The sequence below is a fragment of the Lepidochelys kempii genome, chromosome 9, assembly GCF_965140285.1.
Source record: "Lepidochelys kempii isolate rLepKem1 chromosome 9, rLepKem1.hap1, whole genome shotgun sequence".
In the NCBI taxonomy this organism is placed as follows: Eukaryota; Metazoa; Chordata; order Testudines; family Cheloniidae; genus Lepidochelys; species Lepidochelys kempii.
The window spans coordinates 80050301-80068394 of record NC_136388.1 but is presented as its reverse complement, the minus strand read 5'-3'; the positions used below and the strand labels follow the sequence as shown (position 1 = coordinate 80068394).

Sequence of the window (18094 nt, the reverse complement as noted above, 5' to 3'; positions counted from 1 at the left end):
CAGTGGGATCATAGGGTAATGGCTTGTAGGCCATTCTGAAGGCCTTCTGTCATGGGAGGGGATGTTGGAAGGTTGTGTGTGGGGATGGATGCAATAAGGGGATATGGTGTTAGGATAGAAACACTTGAAGGGATTGGGATGAAGTGGGTAGACATTTAGGGAGAGCTGGGGGATGGGGATCTACAAGGAGAGGATGCAGATTCAAAGAAGGGGTCACTCAGGAGATGTGATGAAATATGAGACTGGAGTGTGTGTGGGAGATGTGGGGGCAGGGGGACACAGTGAAGAGATGTAGGAGTGGGGAACCCATGGGGTCACAGGAAGGACTGGGACAGATGGACACACAGGGGTGTGTCCCACACAGGGAGGACTGGGGCGGGGGGACATGCAAGGATGTGGGGGCAGTCAAGGAGGGATTGGGGCTGAGGGACATGCTGGGGTGTGGGGGGCAGATGGGAATTGGCGCAGGGGGACACGTGGAGGAGTGGGGCACAGAGAAGAGATTGGGGGCAGGGGGACACGCAGGGTTTTGTGGCAGATGGGGGATTGGGGCAGGGGGACACACATGGGTGTGGGGGTAACAGGGAGGATGGGCAGAGGGACATGCACGGACGTGGGGGCAGATGGGGACTGGAGCTGGGGGACACGCAGGGGTGTGGGGGCAGGAGTGGGATTGGGGCAGACAGGGTCACAGGGAGACATGCAGGGATGTGGGGGCAGAAGGGGGATTGGGGGCAGGGGGACACACGAGGGTTTTGGGGCAGAAGGGGGATGGGGCAGGGGGACAGGGTGTGGGAGCATACGGGGATTGGGGCAGGGGGACACAGGGGTGTGGGGGCAGAAGGTGGATTGGGGGCAGGGGGACATGCAAGGGTGTGGGGGCAGAGGGACACTCAAGGGTGTGGGGGCAGAAGGGGAATTGGGGCGGGGGCACGCAGGCGTGTGGGGGCAGAAGGGGGATTGGGGGCAGGGGACATTGGGCGGGGTTGGGGGGCGAGGAGACGGGGATCAGGCAGCGGTTCATGGAGGGATTTGGGGTGCAGGCGGCAGCCGAGGGGATCGGGGAGGGCCAGGGAGACACACACGGCTTGTGGGGGGCTGGGGGCCGCGGGCTGCCTGTCCGGGCCGGCCGCGGGGCGCAGGCAGCGCCAGCCGGGGGAGGCAGCCAGGGGCGGGGGCTCGGCAGCTCCAGCCCAGAATAAAGGCGGGCGGCGGGGCCGCAGCTCCGGGGTGGGGTTTGCGTCGCCGCGGGAGAGGCAGACGAGTCCCGTTAGCAGGAAGCGCGGAGCCCGCAGCAGTAGCCGGAGCGGAGGAGCCGAGAGCGCCGTGCCCAGCCCAGCCCGCCGGGAAGATGCCTAAGACGGTGGGTGCCCCCGGGCGCTGGGCTCGCCGGGCTGGGGAGGGGGCTCGCAGCTGCTGGGGGGCGGCGAACGGAAGCAGCCGTCTCCGCTCTGCCCCTGCGGGCCGCTCCCTGTGCAGCCCTTCCCCGCCGCGCCAGCGGGGCTCCGGCGGGCGCCCGGGGTCAGGGCGGGGGGCGCTGCGTGGGCGGGGCTGGGGGCTCGGGAGCGGAGACAGGGGTCCCCTCTCTGGGGGGGGGTGCAGGGCAGGCCCCACCCCTTTCCTCCCCCTGGCCGAGCCCTGCCCCCCCTCCCCGGGCTGGGTTACTCTCGGCATTTCCCTTCTCGCTGCGGGGATTTCACCACCGCTGGCCAGTATCTGATGTGCGGAGCCGGGGGCGGGTGTCCCTTTTTTTTAAAAAAAAAAAAAAAAAAAAAAAAAAGGGCCACACGCCCTCTTCAGTTGTTCCTCTGGGCGGGGGGGTCTCTGGGCCCGATGCACGGTCTGCAACCGCTGCCGGGGCGCGGAGGGGGGGGGAGACAGGTGTGGCCGAAATCGTGTAGCCGTGGCTCCTGCTGCCCTGGCCCGGGATTGATTACGGGCCGAGCTCGCCGGCCAGCCGCTTGGCGGAACAGGCGGCCGGGCCGAGCTTCCGAGTCTCCCGTGAATGATCCCATTCCTGGGCGGCAGGGGCTCCTCTGCGGCGCGGACACGAGCTGAAACGTGGGCAGGGCTGTGGGAAGCCATGGTGGAGCGTGTGCGGTTCCTGCCCGGGGGGGGGGGGGTTCGTTTGCTCACTCACCCCTGCCCGCCAAACTCGGTGAGAACAAGAGTGGATAAAAGTGTTAATTGGAGGTGGAGTAAATACCCCTATCCCCCCCCCTCCCCGCTCCGGGTTCTTGTCATGCTAGTCAGACTTCCCAGAACAGCGGGGGGAGGGGGGAGAGTTTCTGCCATGTAAATGAAGGAGGAGTGAATCTTCAGAAGCGCTGGGCTGTGTTGGCCCAGCTTCCATTGGATGAGCTGCTGCTAACTGTGAGATGACTGTCAATGGGTGGTGGGGGTGTGAGTGGTGGAAATCGGCCCTGAGTCTTGCTTCTGGCTGCCCTTGGTGGAGGTGGCTGACTGACTAATTGCACAGTTGTGTAATTCTCCTCCTGAAACTAAGTATTCATTCTTTTTACGCTGTCTTTTCTTTTTTGAATCAGACTTTTCTATCTGCGTCCACCATTGACAGGGCCTTATTCAGCCTACACAAGTTTACAAGCCTTTCTATACTGCAGGGGTTGTCTTATAAGTGTATATTTCCTGAGTACAAATTTACTGACCCCTTTAAAATCAAAGTATGCAGAGTTAAAAATGCATTTAGGATGTACTCTCATAACTCCCAGTATGGTTACATTTCAGCCACAAAGAACATGGGGTTGGTGTCTTTATAACTCCTAATTAAAGTCTCTGTTTGACTGAGTTGCTAGGGAGCCTTGTCCCAACTTGATTCAAAAGTATTTCTTGGCTAGGGAGAACCAAGTGCTTGAGAAAGTTTTGTCAAGTCCATACTTGACTCTTACTTTTTGTAGTAGGAGTTTAATGATTAATAAGAAGGATGAGTTTTTTCCATTTTTAATTTCTCTTGCTTGAACTCAGAACTGGTATTTTCCATTATTGGAAAATGGAAGGGCCAAACTCTGAAGATTTTCCTGTAGTTAAAACTTTGTCCAGTTAATCTACAAACTACATTTAAAAAAACCAACAGCCCTTTTTTAAGCATAGGAAACATGCCAAGTACCTGTATCTAATGAAACTACCCTGAACTTTTGAAGATAATGTGATTTGGGTTGAAGTACTTTTATCATACTGCAGGCATTCTTGAGGGGTATGGTTACCCTGCAAACAAGCTGTATCCAGATTTATGTGCCATGTTGTAATACAGTGCCTGTTGCAATTTCAGAATCTCTCACACGCCCTAGATTGAGTTCATGTGTTCAATCTGTTGCTTTCCCCTCTTTGCCCAGGGGCTTGGTTCTATTTTCAGAGTAATTCAAATAGATGCAGATATGAAACTCCAAGCACTTCATTGTAGTATGTTATATCTGCTGTATGTTGTAACTTCAGATGCTGAAGCAGATTTCGAAGTGGGCTGTTTAAACATGCACCTAGCTACTACCAAAGTGCAGAACTGTGGGCTCATTGGAATGAGGCAATAGCTAGTAGCCAGCTTCCCTCCTGTTTCCTGGCCTGTCTGTTATAATTGCAGACCTAAAATAAAATGACACTTCATCCTGCACTGCAGAGAAATTGTAGATACAGCATTTTCAAGATGTGGCTCACAGGAAATGTAGGCAAAACTATGTAACCATTTCTCTAGATGAATTTCAGCCGTTTTGTTTTAAAAAAATTAAGAATAGCACACTACTAGTCGTCACTTTCAAAGAGGAAAATATGAGCTACTTTCTTCCTTCAAATCCAGGTCAAACATGGGTGAAACCTTCTAAGTAGTTAGACATAGCTGTAGTATGAGTCTCATCACAAAAATAAATCCATCGTGGAGGAGCCAGTTGGAGCAAATGTTTAAGGGAACACTTACTTCCGGCTGGGCAGGAAAACGTTGATAGAGTTTCACCAGACTCTCAGAAAACGTGCCGATGTGGTCACTGTTTGGTCTAAGCATCAAAAACTATTGCAGTTTTTTTAAGCATCTACCGGCCAGGCTAAAGTTTAACAGAGCTAGATAGAAATCATGCTTCCTTCAGCCATTCCATCACTTTTCAGAATTGGCCAAGTGGCATTAAACTTTGGTGCACCATTAATAGGAAGGAAAGCTCCACTCTGTTAACCCTTGAACTAGTGCTACCTGTGACCTTTGAGATGTACATGGGCTCTCTTTGTCAAGCAGTCAGTACATTTGTGATCAAGGGAGGGAAATGGCTCCCCAGGGCTGGTCCGAAGATTATTTGTTAAGGGGCATGGGTGGGGGGTGGAGGCATTGGCGTTTATACAGGATATGTAGAAAGTCCATTGTGAAAATGTCTGCTAATCCTGCCAGACTCTTTCTTGGGGAAAACTGCATCTGGCTTCGCAGCTGAATTTAGAGAGCTATCCTAAACGGGTGTTGCCTCTAACTTTATTTCACTCTGGCTCACCATTGTTCTTTGTTCTGAAAGATCTGCGTGATGTATGCAGTTAAGGATTACATGAAAGAGTAGGCTATATACTCTTTTGTTTCCACATATTAGAAGGAGATGGTTGACTGTTTAAAGGCTTTCCCAAGTCATCCTAAAGCACTGAAGTCTCTTCCCCTTTGTTTGAGCCTTGAGTGCTTATTGGCCAAGAGGGGGAGCTGGTCTCACTGTGACTGGCTAGTGTTCCTATCTTTCACCCTAACCATTTCATGCTTAGTAGAGCTGAACACTACACTGTGTTCCAGAACCTAATTGAGGTGAGTGAGCTGTCACTGTGAAAGCTGGTTCAAAACCTCATTTAATAACTTTTAGCTATTAAAAAAAAAAAGCTTACCTGTGGGGTAAGCACTGCTTCATAGAGTTAATACTTTCATGTGTTTCTATTAAATGGGGACATAAGGAGTTAGATTTACTGACTTTTTTCCATTTACAAGTTAAGGTCAAATAAACTAGCTCTGATTTACTTTGAGTGGATTACTAGGTCCAGTGTGACCAACATAAGCATCAGTCCCACATGAAATATTCTTTTACCTTTGGATGTTTGTGATTCTGTCTTACCCTGTAAAGACAGTTTGGCCACTTAAAACTTGTTGCTCATCATTACTGTCTTAAACAGCTCAGTTCTTAATCACTCTACAACCTCATTTACACCATAGGGAAATGGGATTGGCCAGAACTGGCCTTTCACAGAACAGTGGCTTTTGTAGGCTAGGCCCAATCATTTTATAAGCAAGGCCTGGGCTAGTGCTCATCTGCTTTTTGTGTTGGCAGCACTTAAATGTTGCTGGCTGGTAGATGGAGTCTCTAGAGTATTAGCCCTTTAGCACTCTCTAACCGAAAAGTCCATGCAAAGAAAATCTAATTGGAGAAACATGGAAGCTTTTAATAAAAAAAAGGGGGAATATTTTCACCACTCTACTAATCTGTCAGTTTAAGACTTTATTTTTTCCTGAAGAGTAATTAATGTTGTGGCCTTTGGTTCACTATTCTGTATTCCCACTAATCCAGTATAACAAAACTGCTGTTTAAGTTCCTTATAATGGCCTGTGTTCCTTTTTTGGTTTAAACTGGTGGCTCTTGACTTATATCACTCTTAAATATTCTTGTGGCTTCTTCCCTTGCTATTCTCCAATATTGTATATACTTTTTCTCTTGCTGCCTCCTTTCCAAACAATACTGACCAAGTTTCTCTAGCATTCTTTGAATCATTGAATTTTCTTGCTCTAGGACAATCATTCAAATCTTAATAATACAGTAACTGTACAGTGTTATACATGTGCTGACTTTCATAGATACTAAGGTCAGAAGGGACCATTATGATCATCTAGTCTGACCTCCTGCACAACGTAGGCCACAGAATTTCACCCACCACTCCTGCGAAAAACCTCTTACCTATGTCTGAGCTATTGAAGTCCTCAAATTGTGGTTTAAAGACTTCAAGGAGCAGAGAATCCTCCAGCAAGTGACCCGTGCTACAGTGGAAGGCAAAAAACCTCCAGAGCCTCTTCCAATCTGCCCTGGAGGAAAATTCCTTCCCGACCCCAAATATGGCGATCAGCTAAACCCTGAGCATATGGGCAAGATTTACCAGCCAGATACTACAAAAAATTCTTTCCTGGGTAACTCAGATCCCACCCCATCTAATATCCCATCACAGGCCATTCGGCCTATTTACCATGAATATTTAATTACCAAAACCATGTTATCCCATCATACCATCTCCTCCATAAACTTATCGAGTTTAATCTTAAAGCCAGATAGATCTTTTGCCCCCACTCCTTCCCTTGGAAGGCTATTCCAAAACTTCACTCCTCTGATAGTTAGAAACCTTCGTCTAATTTCAAGTCTAAACTTCCTGGTGGCCAGTTTATATCCATTTGTTGTGTCCACGTTGGTACTTATTTTATACAGTTACAGAATTTACTCTAAGACTTGACTTTGGGGGTCCAGTGAGAGACAACCATATGAAATGCCGGTTGAATTATAATAGGCAAATTTTCTGCACCACCAGAGAACTGGGTTCAAATCCTGATGTGTTGCCAAGGAACATTCAAGGCGTCCCAAATATCTTGTCTTCTGTCTTAACTAATAGAGAACAAAAGTGTTTCCATTCTGAGGCTCCTTATAGGACTTGGGAATCTTGTCTAACTTTGAAAAGTAATGTCTCAGCATTGATCTAGCATGGCTGCCTGAATGGTTAGCTTGTTATGCAAACTCAAGTTGCAGTCTGTCTCTCTGCTCTGCAGCCAACAATCTGAGAGGTCCTAAAATGAAAAGGCTGCACTGAGAGCCTCCAAAGAACTTCCTTTTCAGGGAAATCTATTGGGTTGCCTGAGGCATCTGGGAATTTCAAATACTTCCTCATTTTTGTACTTCAAATTGTACTGGGTTATGACTGGCTACATCCAAACATTCAGGTATGGTACCATACCAGTATACAGTTGATTTGTTTTGGTAAAGTAACACTCCTGTGGCAGACAGAACTGTTTTCTGGCTTACTGAAAATTCCCTTCTCCCTTCCTGTCCCATTGCATCTCTTCCAGCAAAATGACAAACATTGACTATCTGGAAATAGTGGTGTATTAAGAAACTTGTCTTTTTATTTTAGAATTTTTAAATGGGGCTAAAATCAAACACACTGACTAAATTGTCTCAATTAATGAGACTTTATTACCCCAAACCCCTGTAATACTTGTGATGGGCAAAAGAAGTGGAAGCTAAATGGTCAAATGACAAAAGGGCTGATTATTTTGCAGATCAGCAATCTCTGAAATGTTAATCACTTTAGAACAGCAGTTATCATGGTTTCTTGGTGCTGCAGGAATATTTGTGTTCTGTATTTTATCTCGTATATAATGTGCAGTTATACCTATGCACAGTGGGGTGAGCTGAATGGTCTAGAAACTGTATTCCATAGAACAGGAGTACTTATGGCACCTTAGACTAACAAATTTGTTAGAGCATAAGCTTTCATGGACTACAGCCCACTTTGTGAGATGCATGGAATGGAACACACACACACACACACACACGTGTTGGAAGTTGCCATAAAACTGAGAGAGGCTAATTAGCTAACTAGGATTTTCTGGACTAGGGGTGGCCAACCTGAGCCTGAGAAGGAGCCAGAATTTACCAATTATGTTGCCAAAGTGCCACAGTAATAAGTCAGCAGTCTGCCACCAGCTTCTCCCCCCGCCCTGTGCCTCCTGCCCACCAGCAGAGCTCCTCCGCCTTCCTCCCCACATCTCCTGATCACTGTTTCATGGTGTGCAGGAGGCTTTGGGGGGGTGGAGAGGAGCGAGGGCATAGCAGGCTCAGGGGAGGGGTCGGGAAGGGGTGGAGCGGGGGCAGGGCCTGTGGCAGAGTCAGGGGTTGAGCAGTGAGCACCCCCCGGCACATTGGAAAGTTGGTACCTGTAGCTTCAGCCCTGGAGTCGGTGCCTATACAAGGAGCTGCATAGTAACTTCTGAAAAGCCACGTGTGGCTTCAGAGCCACACGTTGGCCACCCCTGCTCTGGACTCTGGCATTTAAATAATACATGGGGTTACAAAATCCAGTTGATAAAATAACATTGATTTGCTTAATAAGTTCTGGTGCATTTTTATACACACAAGCCAGTGGCAGGGTAAGTTTCCCTTACAACTTCAGCCTCTGCCTGAGTGCTTCAACATTGGGTGTTTGGTTTTTTTTTTTTTTTTTTTTTTTTTTTTAGAATGGCCTGTCTGGTGGTGGGAATTCAGTCATTCCAACAAATTCTTGGTTGAGACTAACAAAAGGGGGACTACTTAATTTTTTTTTAGTAGTGGGCTAGCCTAGTACCATCAGATGACTTGGAAAAATCATCTTTTTAAAACAAAGTCCTATGTCTCCTCTTTGGCAGGCTGGGGATTAGGAGAGGAGGGAGTAGTAGAATTCTAAGAGCTTTCTTCTAAATCCCCAAAAGTCTGAAACTGAATAAATTGGTTTGGGTTTTTGTGGCAAATCCAATCCCCAAAATGACAAACCAATTCAACAAGTTACATTTTGTTGCACATCTAATTTCCTTACAGTATTTTGCCCTTACGCTAGCCAAAAGGGTTCCCTTTTCAGAAGGGGGAGTATCTGGCTGGCCATGTCATGTGGAGAACCTCAGTGCAAAAGCAGAATTTCAGACCTGACCCTTCTGGGTAGTGACCAAAAGTTATCCCTAACATCTCTTCGTAGCTGACTTTTGAAATACATTCATGGTCTTTGTTCACTTCCTGGTCAAGTGTCCACCTGGCAAATCACCACTATAACTGATCCTCTTAGGTTCCACAGAAGTGGCAACAAATTGAACAGACAGAGCCTGAACTCCCTCATCTTCCCCCCTCTCCCCCACCCACTTCTGGACTTTGGCTACCACAGACTATTCTAGGTTCTCTAAGAACATAATGGCTAGATCAGTGTTGAAGCATACTTAAAAAGGCAGCATGGCTATGCTTTCACAGCTGCTATTCGTACCATAATTTTGTGAAGAAACAGAACACTTAATTCCCCAGGATTGCTAATCTAGCACTTCTCTCACACACCAGAGTATTTTTGCAATTGAATGGCAGGCAATTCCTTCCTTGGAGCAGCAGGGGTTGAAGTGCTTTCTCTATCATGCTGACTGTTTCCTCTTCATATGTGTCTGATTAATCCCCTCTGAAGGTAAAGAACAGTCCGTTTAAAAAAAAAAAAAAAGAAATATCCCTGCTTAAGATGCCTTAATATGGACTCCTTTTTGACAGGAAATGGCACAGCTGTCTCAAGAGGAAGCTCTCTGTTTCAGATGTCTCATATATAATGTTTGGTGTGAAGCAAAATCTTGCTGCACTGCTCGGCATAGCTCACTTAGCCCTGTGCAACTAGCAGGAAGTACAGCTAGTTAAAACCTTCTAAAGTAAAGGAGGGACTCCTTATTAGCCTGTTGTGACTTATTTTTAAAGCTGCTTTTTCATCATGAGCTGATGGGATCTGAGCATCTCTGCTCTCAACTGACTGACATTCTTCACTGTGAGATTTAATGTCTGAGAGGTGCCTTCTGGCTCCGCTCCAGCTTCTGAAGGAAGCTGATGACTAAGGGCTTCCTTTGAACAACGTCATCTCCTGGTCCCTTTCCGGGCTTGGTACCACTCAAACGGCCTTATTTGGCTGACTCTTTCTTTCTCTGTGCAGGGAAAGGGCCTCCCTGATTTTTGCACAATAAAGCTGTTGTTTGAGTTTAATCATAGCACTGACGGTCTCCTGCTTGGAGAATGGTGCCAAGATTCTCTCAACTCTGTGGGGATGTCTACACAGCTACTAGACGCTCGTGGCTGGCCTGTGCCAGTTGACTTAGGCTCAGGCTGTGGGGCTGTTTCATTGCTGTGTAGGCTGGAGCCCAAGTGCCAGGATTCTCCTGCCTTGCAGGGTCCTTGAGCCTGGGCTCCAGTCTGAGCCCAGAAGTCTACTCAGCAGTGGAATAGCCCCACAGCCAGAGCTGACTGGCATGGGCCAGCTATGGGTATCTAGTTGCTGTGTAGACATAAGGCGCTCTCTCTCCTTACCTCCAAGAAGTACCTCATTCACATGCTTGCTTTTAATGTGGTGTGCCAAACTCTTCAGGGGGCCTCTGTAGCAGTTTTAGTGCACACACAAAAAACCACAAAACCCCCCACCCAGGAATAATTCATGCCAATTTAGTGGCTTGCTTTTCCTAAGGGATGTGTTAGAACAACAGAAGACGTGTGGATTAGATCTACTAAATGCCATATTAGTGGCTTGTATTTTTACAGTGATCTTAAACTTCTAAAGCAACCTGAAGTTTGTTTCATGCTCATGGCTTTTTTTTTTATTGTGAGTTGTTTCACAAAAGCACTTGTCTTATACCTTATTGAAAACTGACTTCAACTGTAGAATTGCTGAATGGTCTGGGTGTATAAACACATCCATCTGACTGCAATAGCTAATGCTGATTCTCTTGCTATAATGCTTAATGTATCTTCCAACTCCACTGCCAAATATTTGTAGAAAATAGGTCCTTGGCAGGTTTGGTGATGATTAAAACCATAGATCTAGAGAGGAGGAGGAAGAGAATCAGCTGCAACTGTTCTGAAATTAAGCAAGGGTTTTTAGGCTTTGAAACTCCCCCCTCTCCGCCCCCATGTGTAGCTGTAAAATCTTGTGGGGGAGATCCAACATTTGCTGTCTTACTGTTCAGCCATAGGATACTTTAGTTTATCTTCACCTAGGTACCTCTATTACCCACAAATTTGGGTGTCATAATGGCTATCCTAGTTTGGGTTTTTAAACTTGAAGGTACAAGCTGACTAAATACCAATCTGGATCTTTTGAGGACAATGGGATGACTCCTGCAGGTATCTGCAGACCTAAAGTACAGCCACACCCAAAATTGTACTAGTTGCCATACAAACCTGTAAGACAACAATCACTGTCCTGAGGAGCTTACTTTGTAGGACAAGTGTCTGAAGAGTGGGGTGGGAGTGTCTGGCAGTATCCAGCTGCTTCGTCCACTAGCCATTAGTAGTTGGGTAACTTAAGAGGAGGAATTTGAGTGGAGAAGGGAGTTGTTGTGGGGGAAGAAAGCATGAAGACTGTTGGGGAGGGTGGAAGAGGAGAAACAAGACATCAAAACTGGTATCACTGGAACAGAGGTACAATGTGCTAAGAGTCCTGGGTTTAACTTCAGTAATGTGGTAGCCTGTGAATCCCACAAAATACAGACTGGACTATAAATTTGGTAAATGACACAGACCCTTTGCTTGTTGCAGCCCCTTAGTAAGCAACAATTCAGAATATCTCATTGAGATCCCATGCATACTTTAATGAAAGCTCTTAACTCCTGTTCCAAAAACAAACTAGATTATTCCCTGAAGCTATGAGACATGTCTCTTGTCTGACTCTGAAAATCACTAACCGAACCTCTCATCCTCCCTCTTGCTTTACCACTATGAATCACTGCTCTGTCCTCTGGTTAGGAAGGGCTTGTTAACTTGAGGAAATTATTCAATATAGGAAAAATCTAGCAGTGAGTATAGTCTCATCAGTCATGTAGCCGTTTTAAATAAACTTTATGGTTTCATGTGGCATAATAATGCATGAAAAGCTGTGCCAAATTCATCCCAATATAACTTTTTTACACAAAGAATGAATTTGGTCCCTTAATTTTATTGTCTGTTCTAGGGCTTGTCAATTTCCTCATGTAGACCAGAAGAACTATAGCATTGTAATTATACTACTAAATAGGTAGCAACACTGACAAGAATTTAGATCAACCAAAAGATAATGCTTGGCATGGCAATTGGAGCAGTTCCAGAATCTGGCCTTTTAAAATGATATAAATAAACATGTTAAGAAATGTTTAGGTCTGTCTGGAGCAGGCTGGAAAATGGAAGCTGCAAGAGTTCACAAAGTATTTTCATCTCTCCATTTTTCTCTACTAAATCTTGACACAGATTTTTCTGCACCCAGCATGTAAACTACAACAGACAGAAGTCATTAGTATTGTAAAAGTGTGCAGTCCTTTGTACAGTCTTTTGCCTGGGTATACTTTCATCACAAGAAAATTCTTGTATCTCACACGGGCGTGGGGGTGTGCGTGTGGTTTTTAAAAAATTATTATTGATAAAGTGGTATTAGAGGAACATAGAGGCACTTAAAGAAGCTATAGTGAACCTAGACAAACTTCAATGCACTTCTAGAAAGTTCCTGCAGTTTTCCTTTAAATTTAAGTAAAACTTAATCCATGTTCAGGATGCTTTGACTACTTAGAAGTTCAGGAAAAGTGAAGATCCATGAGCTCTTAAGTTAAACTACCATGTCCTATAATGCAAGCACTCTTTTACATTCAATCTGTGTGCAATATCCAGATGAGTTTTAACTCTGGTCTCTGAAGGAAATAGATAACTGGTTTAGCACAACCCTCATTAAGCTCTTCTTGCTGAGACAGAGCTGCTGGTGAACACCTCTCATGAATACAGTACTTTGTAGAGATAAAATTGACTATCCAAGTCTTAATTTTATCAGGGGGGTTCATGATAATACAATGATGGGGCATTTAAAATGCCTAACTTTGACATGAAAAATATGGTTATTGAATGAACAGTTCATCTGTTTAACTACAAAATAGATCCTTCAAGGATTACTTTAAATAATACATTTAACAAAATGGGTATTATACCAATTGGTAAGGTACCAGATACAGTCTAGTGATCAAGATCAGGTTAATGGAATATTCAACTTTATTGCAATAATCTGCAGCTATTGGAAAAACAAGTAACAGTGTAGAGAAAATTCTCAACTGTGTTCTGTAATTTGGTCAATTGTTGGAGTGTTAGGAAAAAAAATAGTCTTTTCTACATGCTAACTACACTCAGTTTATCCTACTTGGCTATCTTGCACTAGCACAGACCTTTTACTATTTTGCATTACAAAGTCAGTCATGGGTGGTTCTTAAAGTTTCACCAAAACATTATTATTTTTTTTAAATCAATCAGAATCTTCTATTCTAACAGTTCTAATTAATAGCTCTTAATTCCCTCCATGTTGCAGTACTCCAAAGCGGTTTAGTCCAGGTTTGTCAAGAAAATAGATTAAAAAAGCAGTCTGGACTGACTTTACATTGACGTGAATTCTGGAGAGTTTGGATTTGTAAAACTGTTTGGGTGGCAACAGTAAGCTACCTACTGAGACAGTAAGGCTCACTGGTTGTGCAGACAGGTGTTCACTTAAAAGAAAAGTTTCATTAAGCTCACTATTTGCTAGCAGCAGTTTAAGGACTCACTTCACACTTACTACGGTTTATAAATAGTGTCTGCTGTAGCAAAAACCAGGCATTAAATCTGGTGTTTCCCTTTCAAAGAGCCATTTTTGACTAAACACATGTGACTGGATTTCCACTAAGGCAGTGGTGCCCAACCTTGTTACATAGGAGGTTCTCACAAACCTAAGCTCAACCTTCTGTGGGCCAAACAGATTCCACATATTTTAATAAGATTTAAAGTCACCTGTATTGATTTATATTCAGTTCAGCTTGTTTCATATGTATTAGGCTGTTTATATGTACAGTAGTCTGTTTCCACTTGTGTAAACTAAAATGATGTAAACATGATGACAAAAAGCTAATGAATCTGCGATTAGTATATGGTGTTGAAGCAGGCTCTGGCTCTTATGAAATGCTCTGGTGGGCCATGTATGGGGTACTCCTGCACTAAGGGAACAGCAAGTTTGAGGCTGGGTGGGCAGTATTATGTAACATGTTTCCAAAATGGATTGGGTGAGGTGAGAGGAAATGATTAGATTTGTGCACATTAGGAGTCTTATAGCTTCTGAAGATATGATGTGTAATTGATTTAGATTTTTTGTGTCAACCCTGTAATTGGAACATAGCTTAATCCAGTAGCTTTGCTGTGTGTCCTGAAGGACTCATGACCCACCTGAAGAGCTTCACAGGGCTGGTTAAATAATTCCCAAAGTAATTCCCTAATATATTCACCAAAAGCAGAGAAATGGGTCTGTTTGTAGGATAATTGTCATCCAGTCAGGGAGCAGAAGCTTTTATTGTATCAGTTAAGTGACAACACACACAGCAAATCAGTAGTTAGTGAACAGTTTGCAAACAGGGTGAAACTTGTTTACATAAACTATTCAGTGAATACTTACCAATAACATTCCTAGTAATCTGGCTCAATGCATGAATAGAAGGATGATGAATATTCATTTGTGACTAACTTGATCAGCTTTGCTTGTTTTAGATTAGAGAAAGTATTGGCCTTTAAGACCGCTCCACAAAGGATGTTGTCAAAGGACTGGTATCCCATTAAGACTGGAAAATGGTAGAAATTATACTGCAGTCCTGCAAATATGAATGTCTCAGATAATCGATTTGAAGGTTATGCAGACTTGCTTGTGGAGGCTGATTGTGAACTGTAAATATTCTTACCTGTTAAGGCCACAGTTCAGTACTCTAGGTTTATCTTGCAGCTGTTAATGCCATCAGGCAAACTCTTGATGAGCAGGGAGTAATATTTTTCTTTTTATCAGTTATGATGGTATCAGTAACATGAAAAACCTGAACTTATTTTCTAAGAAGTATGGAGACTTACAAACAAGTATCCTTTTTAAGCTGAAGCATGCTGTCACGTGGCCCATACGCCTTACAATGTGCTGTCAATTTTGGATGTTCATCTTTAAAAGCATATTGCTTTAACTTTTCAGTGAGCTGTTCAAGAACATAAACCTGGGAGTTCCGTATTTCAACCTGTAATTCTTGAATTGGTGTCTGTGAGAGTCTTCGTGGCATCTGTCTGGTTTATTGCTTGGTGCAGTACCAGTTACTGTGGTGTGAGTGTCTGTTTTTCTACAGTTACTGCAGCTAAGTAATGCTGAAAGAGGGAAGGATTGTAATGCCTTGTACACCTCACTGTCTCTTATGGCTTGGCACTAATAACCTTTGGCACTTCACTTGTTATCTCAAGTACATCCTCAAGCAGGTCCTATCAGAAATAGTGCATCAATTTGCATGCCCCCATGTCCAAACAGAGGGTTGGATTAGGATTTTTCATAACTCTCTTAGGAAAGTTCCTTTTTTCTTTAGCTCTAACATGTGCTAAAGTGCCTGTCCTGAGCTACAAGTGCCTCTCCTATAACATAAAAATATAACTAGACAAATGACCAAATGCTGTTCACCCCCAAAATTGTAGCATCATCAGCCAAAGATGAGGTGAAATACTAACAAACTCCACCCTTTACTCAGACCCCAAAACTCTGTCTTTACACTGGAAATGGTTGAGATACTCCACATTGTTTTGAATATGGCAAATAACTGACCAATGCTAAATCACTAAGATAGGGAATTTTGACACACAATCCTTGCCATGTTTCAAGCTCTCCCCTATCTGTGTGGGTTACTTTGGCTTTAACAAACATAATGTTTAGCCTTCTGAATTGGTGCTATATTTTGCTCTTTGTATGGGTGTTAACCAAGCATAGCTTATTCTGTCAGTAAGGACCAGTGCATCTTGTTCAGGGGCAACCTGTAGCTCCTGGTCTCAGCTCTTTGTTAGTGGTCTCCTTACACCTACAGTGAAACAAGTTGAATTTGTCTTCTGTGTGACTTAAACATTCCGGTGTGGAGTTCTTAAATTTAATTTCACAACAATAAACTAGCTTCACTAGTCATGAGCATAAAACCACTCAGCAAGTAGGTTTGACTTACAAATGGAGAGTGTTTCTTACTCTTCTCTTAGGAGCTGCATTTTGCTTCTGTATGTAAAAATAAGTATGAAAGTCTTCATTCCAGTTGAAATATTTCCTTTTTCTGAAAGGGATGACAAATACTCAAGTGGCCACACTCTGCCAAACAGGAAGCTTGTGCCAGCAACCGTGAACAAAGTAAACTTGGTGCTGTACACACATGTGCAACCCCTTCTCCCAATGCCCCTAAACTGATACTAGGACATGGGTTTTGACTTAATGCTACTGCTGTAGTGTTCACAAACTCTAGTGAAATATACTTCAGGGTGCCCAAGCATTTCTCTCCAACTACCCTCTTTCAGTTACTTGCAAGTTTCTGAATATCAACTGTTGGGGATGAAATGTTCCTAGCTTGATACCTGCATGTGGATAGGACTCTGCGTGTGGAAGACTGGAGGAAAGCTGGGCTAGCATTGCTGTGATAAGCAGCCTCTTTAAACAGGTCAAGTACCAGAATGGTTGGAGAGAGTCAACGTTTAGCAGAGAATTGCCTTGGAGATGTCTCTTCAGGGTTTTAATTGGAATGGTTTTTGATTTGGCCCTGTTGGGAGTTTGAAAATCATCCATGGCTTAGGGATAGAGTAACTTTAACAAAAGTCCTTTAGGACACTTAATAATAAAAGGGGGGTGGGGAGAAGAGGACTGTAGCATGTATTCATATATCAAACTCTGGTATATGCTTTTAAAACAAAACAAACCTTGGTAGGTGCACTAGTTGTTGTTTCTTGCTGATTTTCAGGACTTAATAGTTCCAGTTAAGTGCAAGGTGTCTGAAAGAAGCAAGGGCCTCAGTGCTTGCATACTCATAGGTTTGCATGCACAGCCTTTATTCTAACATTGCTATTTCTTTGCTTATAGAGCTCAACTTTATCAAGCCTTCATGTTCTTTAATATAAGCTTTTTTGATTATGGCCTAGAAAGGGTACTGTTTCCCCTAGTCTGGCATGGTGAGTTCTGATTTTCTTTGAATAACTTTTTTTTGGTTTTGTTGGTAGAAGTAAATTAAGGAATTAGCTTTCACTGGAAATAGCCAGATACTGAACAGGCTGCCTCTGCTATCCAATTAATTTTCTTTGGACAGGTCTGCACTCCAAACACTGCTGCAGTGCTGTAGCTATTGTGCCATAGAGTAGATACTTCCTACATCCATGGATGGGATTTTTGTCACTGTAGGTAATCCAGCCACCTAAGTGGCAGTAACTAGGTTGACAGATGAAGTCTTCTGTTGACTAGCCAGTACTATATAATTAATTCACAGTGGTGCTTGGGTCTGAATTTTTCAGAACCTGCACCCCCCTCCCTCCAGCAATGTAGCTAGGTGGATCAAAATTTTAGGGGTAGGCCAGGGCTCAGTCTTGAACTCCCACATACCTTGTTAGAGGTTGGAGTAACAGGTCTAACTTTGACAAGTGGAGACAAAGATGAGGCTTGCTAGACTTGCTTTAACCTGTGAGTTGAGCTAAAGTTCGTTGTGTCTTTTTTTTTTTTTTTTTTTTTTTTAAATCACTAGCTCTGATCACTGTGGGCTTTGAAACACTGAGCTGATAAATCTGTACATGTTTCCACTTCCCTCTAGGATTGTTCCCAGAGTAGTACAGGGTTTTAGCAGTGCAGCTTGCACTGACTTTTAGTGCAATTGTGTGGTTAAAGCTGCATGCTCTACATTGAAAAGGAGCCCCTTACTTCTAGGTGTGCAGAAATCCTGACTCCCAGTCTGGAGGGTTAATCTAGACCCCAGCACACCTGCTTTCCTAGGTGGCTGAAAGGCATTTTAATAGCAAAAACTTTGGAATCTTTACATAATGCTAAAGCAGTGATCAGCATGGCTCTTGATTGGAGAAGCATAGGCCTGTACTGTTCTGGAAGTGATGCAGACCTTTTGGCTGTGGAGGCTGTTACTTTGTTTTTAAGATGGAGAGTGCCTGTGTGATACTGTAGCATGTGCTTGCTGTGAGTTCTGTCTAAACCCATTCAAAATCTGTCTTGCTTTAAAAGTTTCATTGTTCGTTCAAATACAGTGAGTGAACATGAGACTTCACAATGACTCATGCAGCAGGTGCTTTCCCCCACTTCTTATTGTCTGTACTAGCTTTGGTTCTGGATTTCCCTTCAGGGCCCCATCCCAACTGACTAAGAAGTTATAGGTGGTTGTGGGGGGGGGGGGGGAAGAGCTCTTCTCTCCCCCACCCATGGAGGGGTTTGGGAACAGTCTCAGCCCTCCTCTTTGTGGGAGAGACTTCCTTCTAACTACTGGAATGGACTCTTATAGTGACCATCAAACTTCTGGGTATTGTGCTGTAACTCTTTTTGCAAAGATACC

General features: G+C 44.2%; 1 protein-coding gene across 1 annotated transcript in view; it reads left to right on the top strand.

Moving 5' to 3' along the window:
* Window positions 1-1212: 1212 nt before the first annotated feature.
* Window positions 1213-18094, top strand: part of MSN (moesin) — a 71784-nt gene continuing 54902 nt past the window's right edge. Inside the window, exon 1 of the mRNA XM_073361010.2 lies at window positions 1213-1363. Within this exon, the coding sequence (XP_073217111.1) occupies window positions 1352-1363 (12 nt within the window). The 5' untranslated portion in view covers window positions 1213-1351. The remainder of the gene's footprint in view (window positions 1364-18094) is intronic.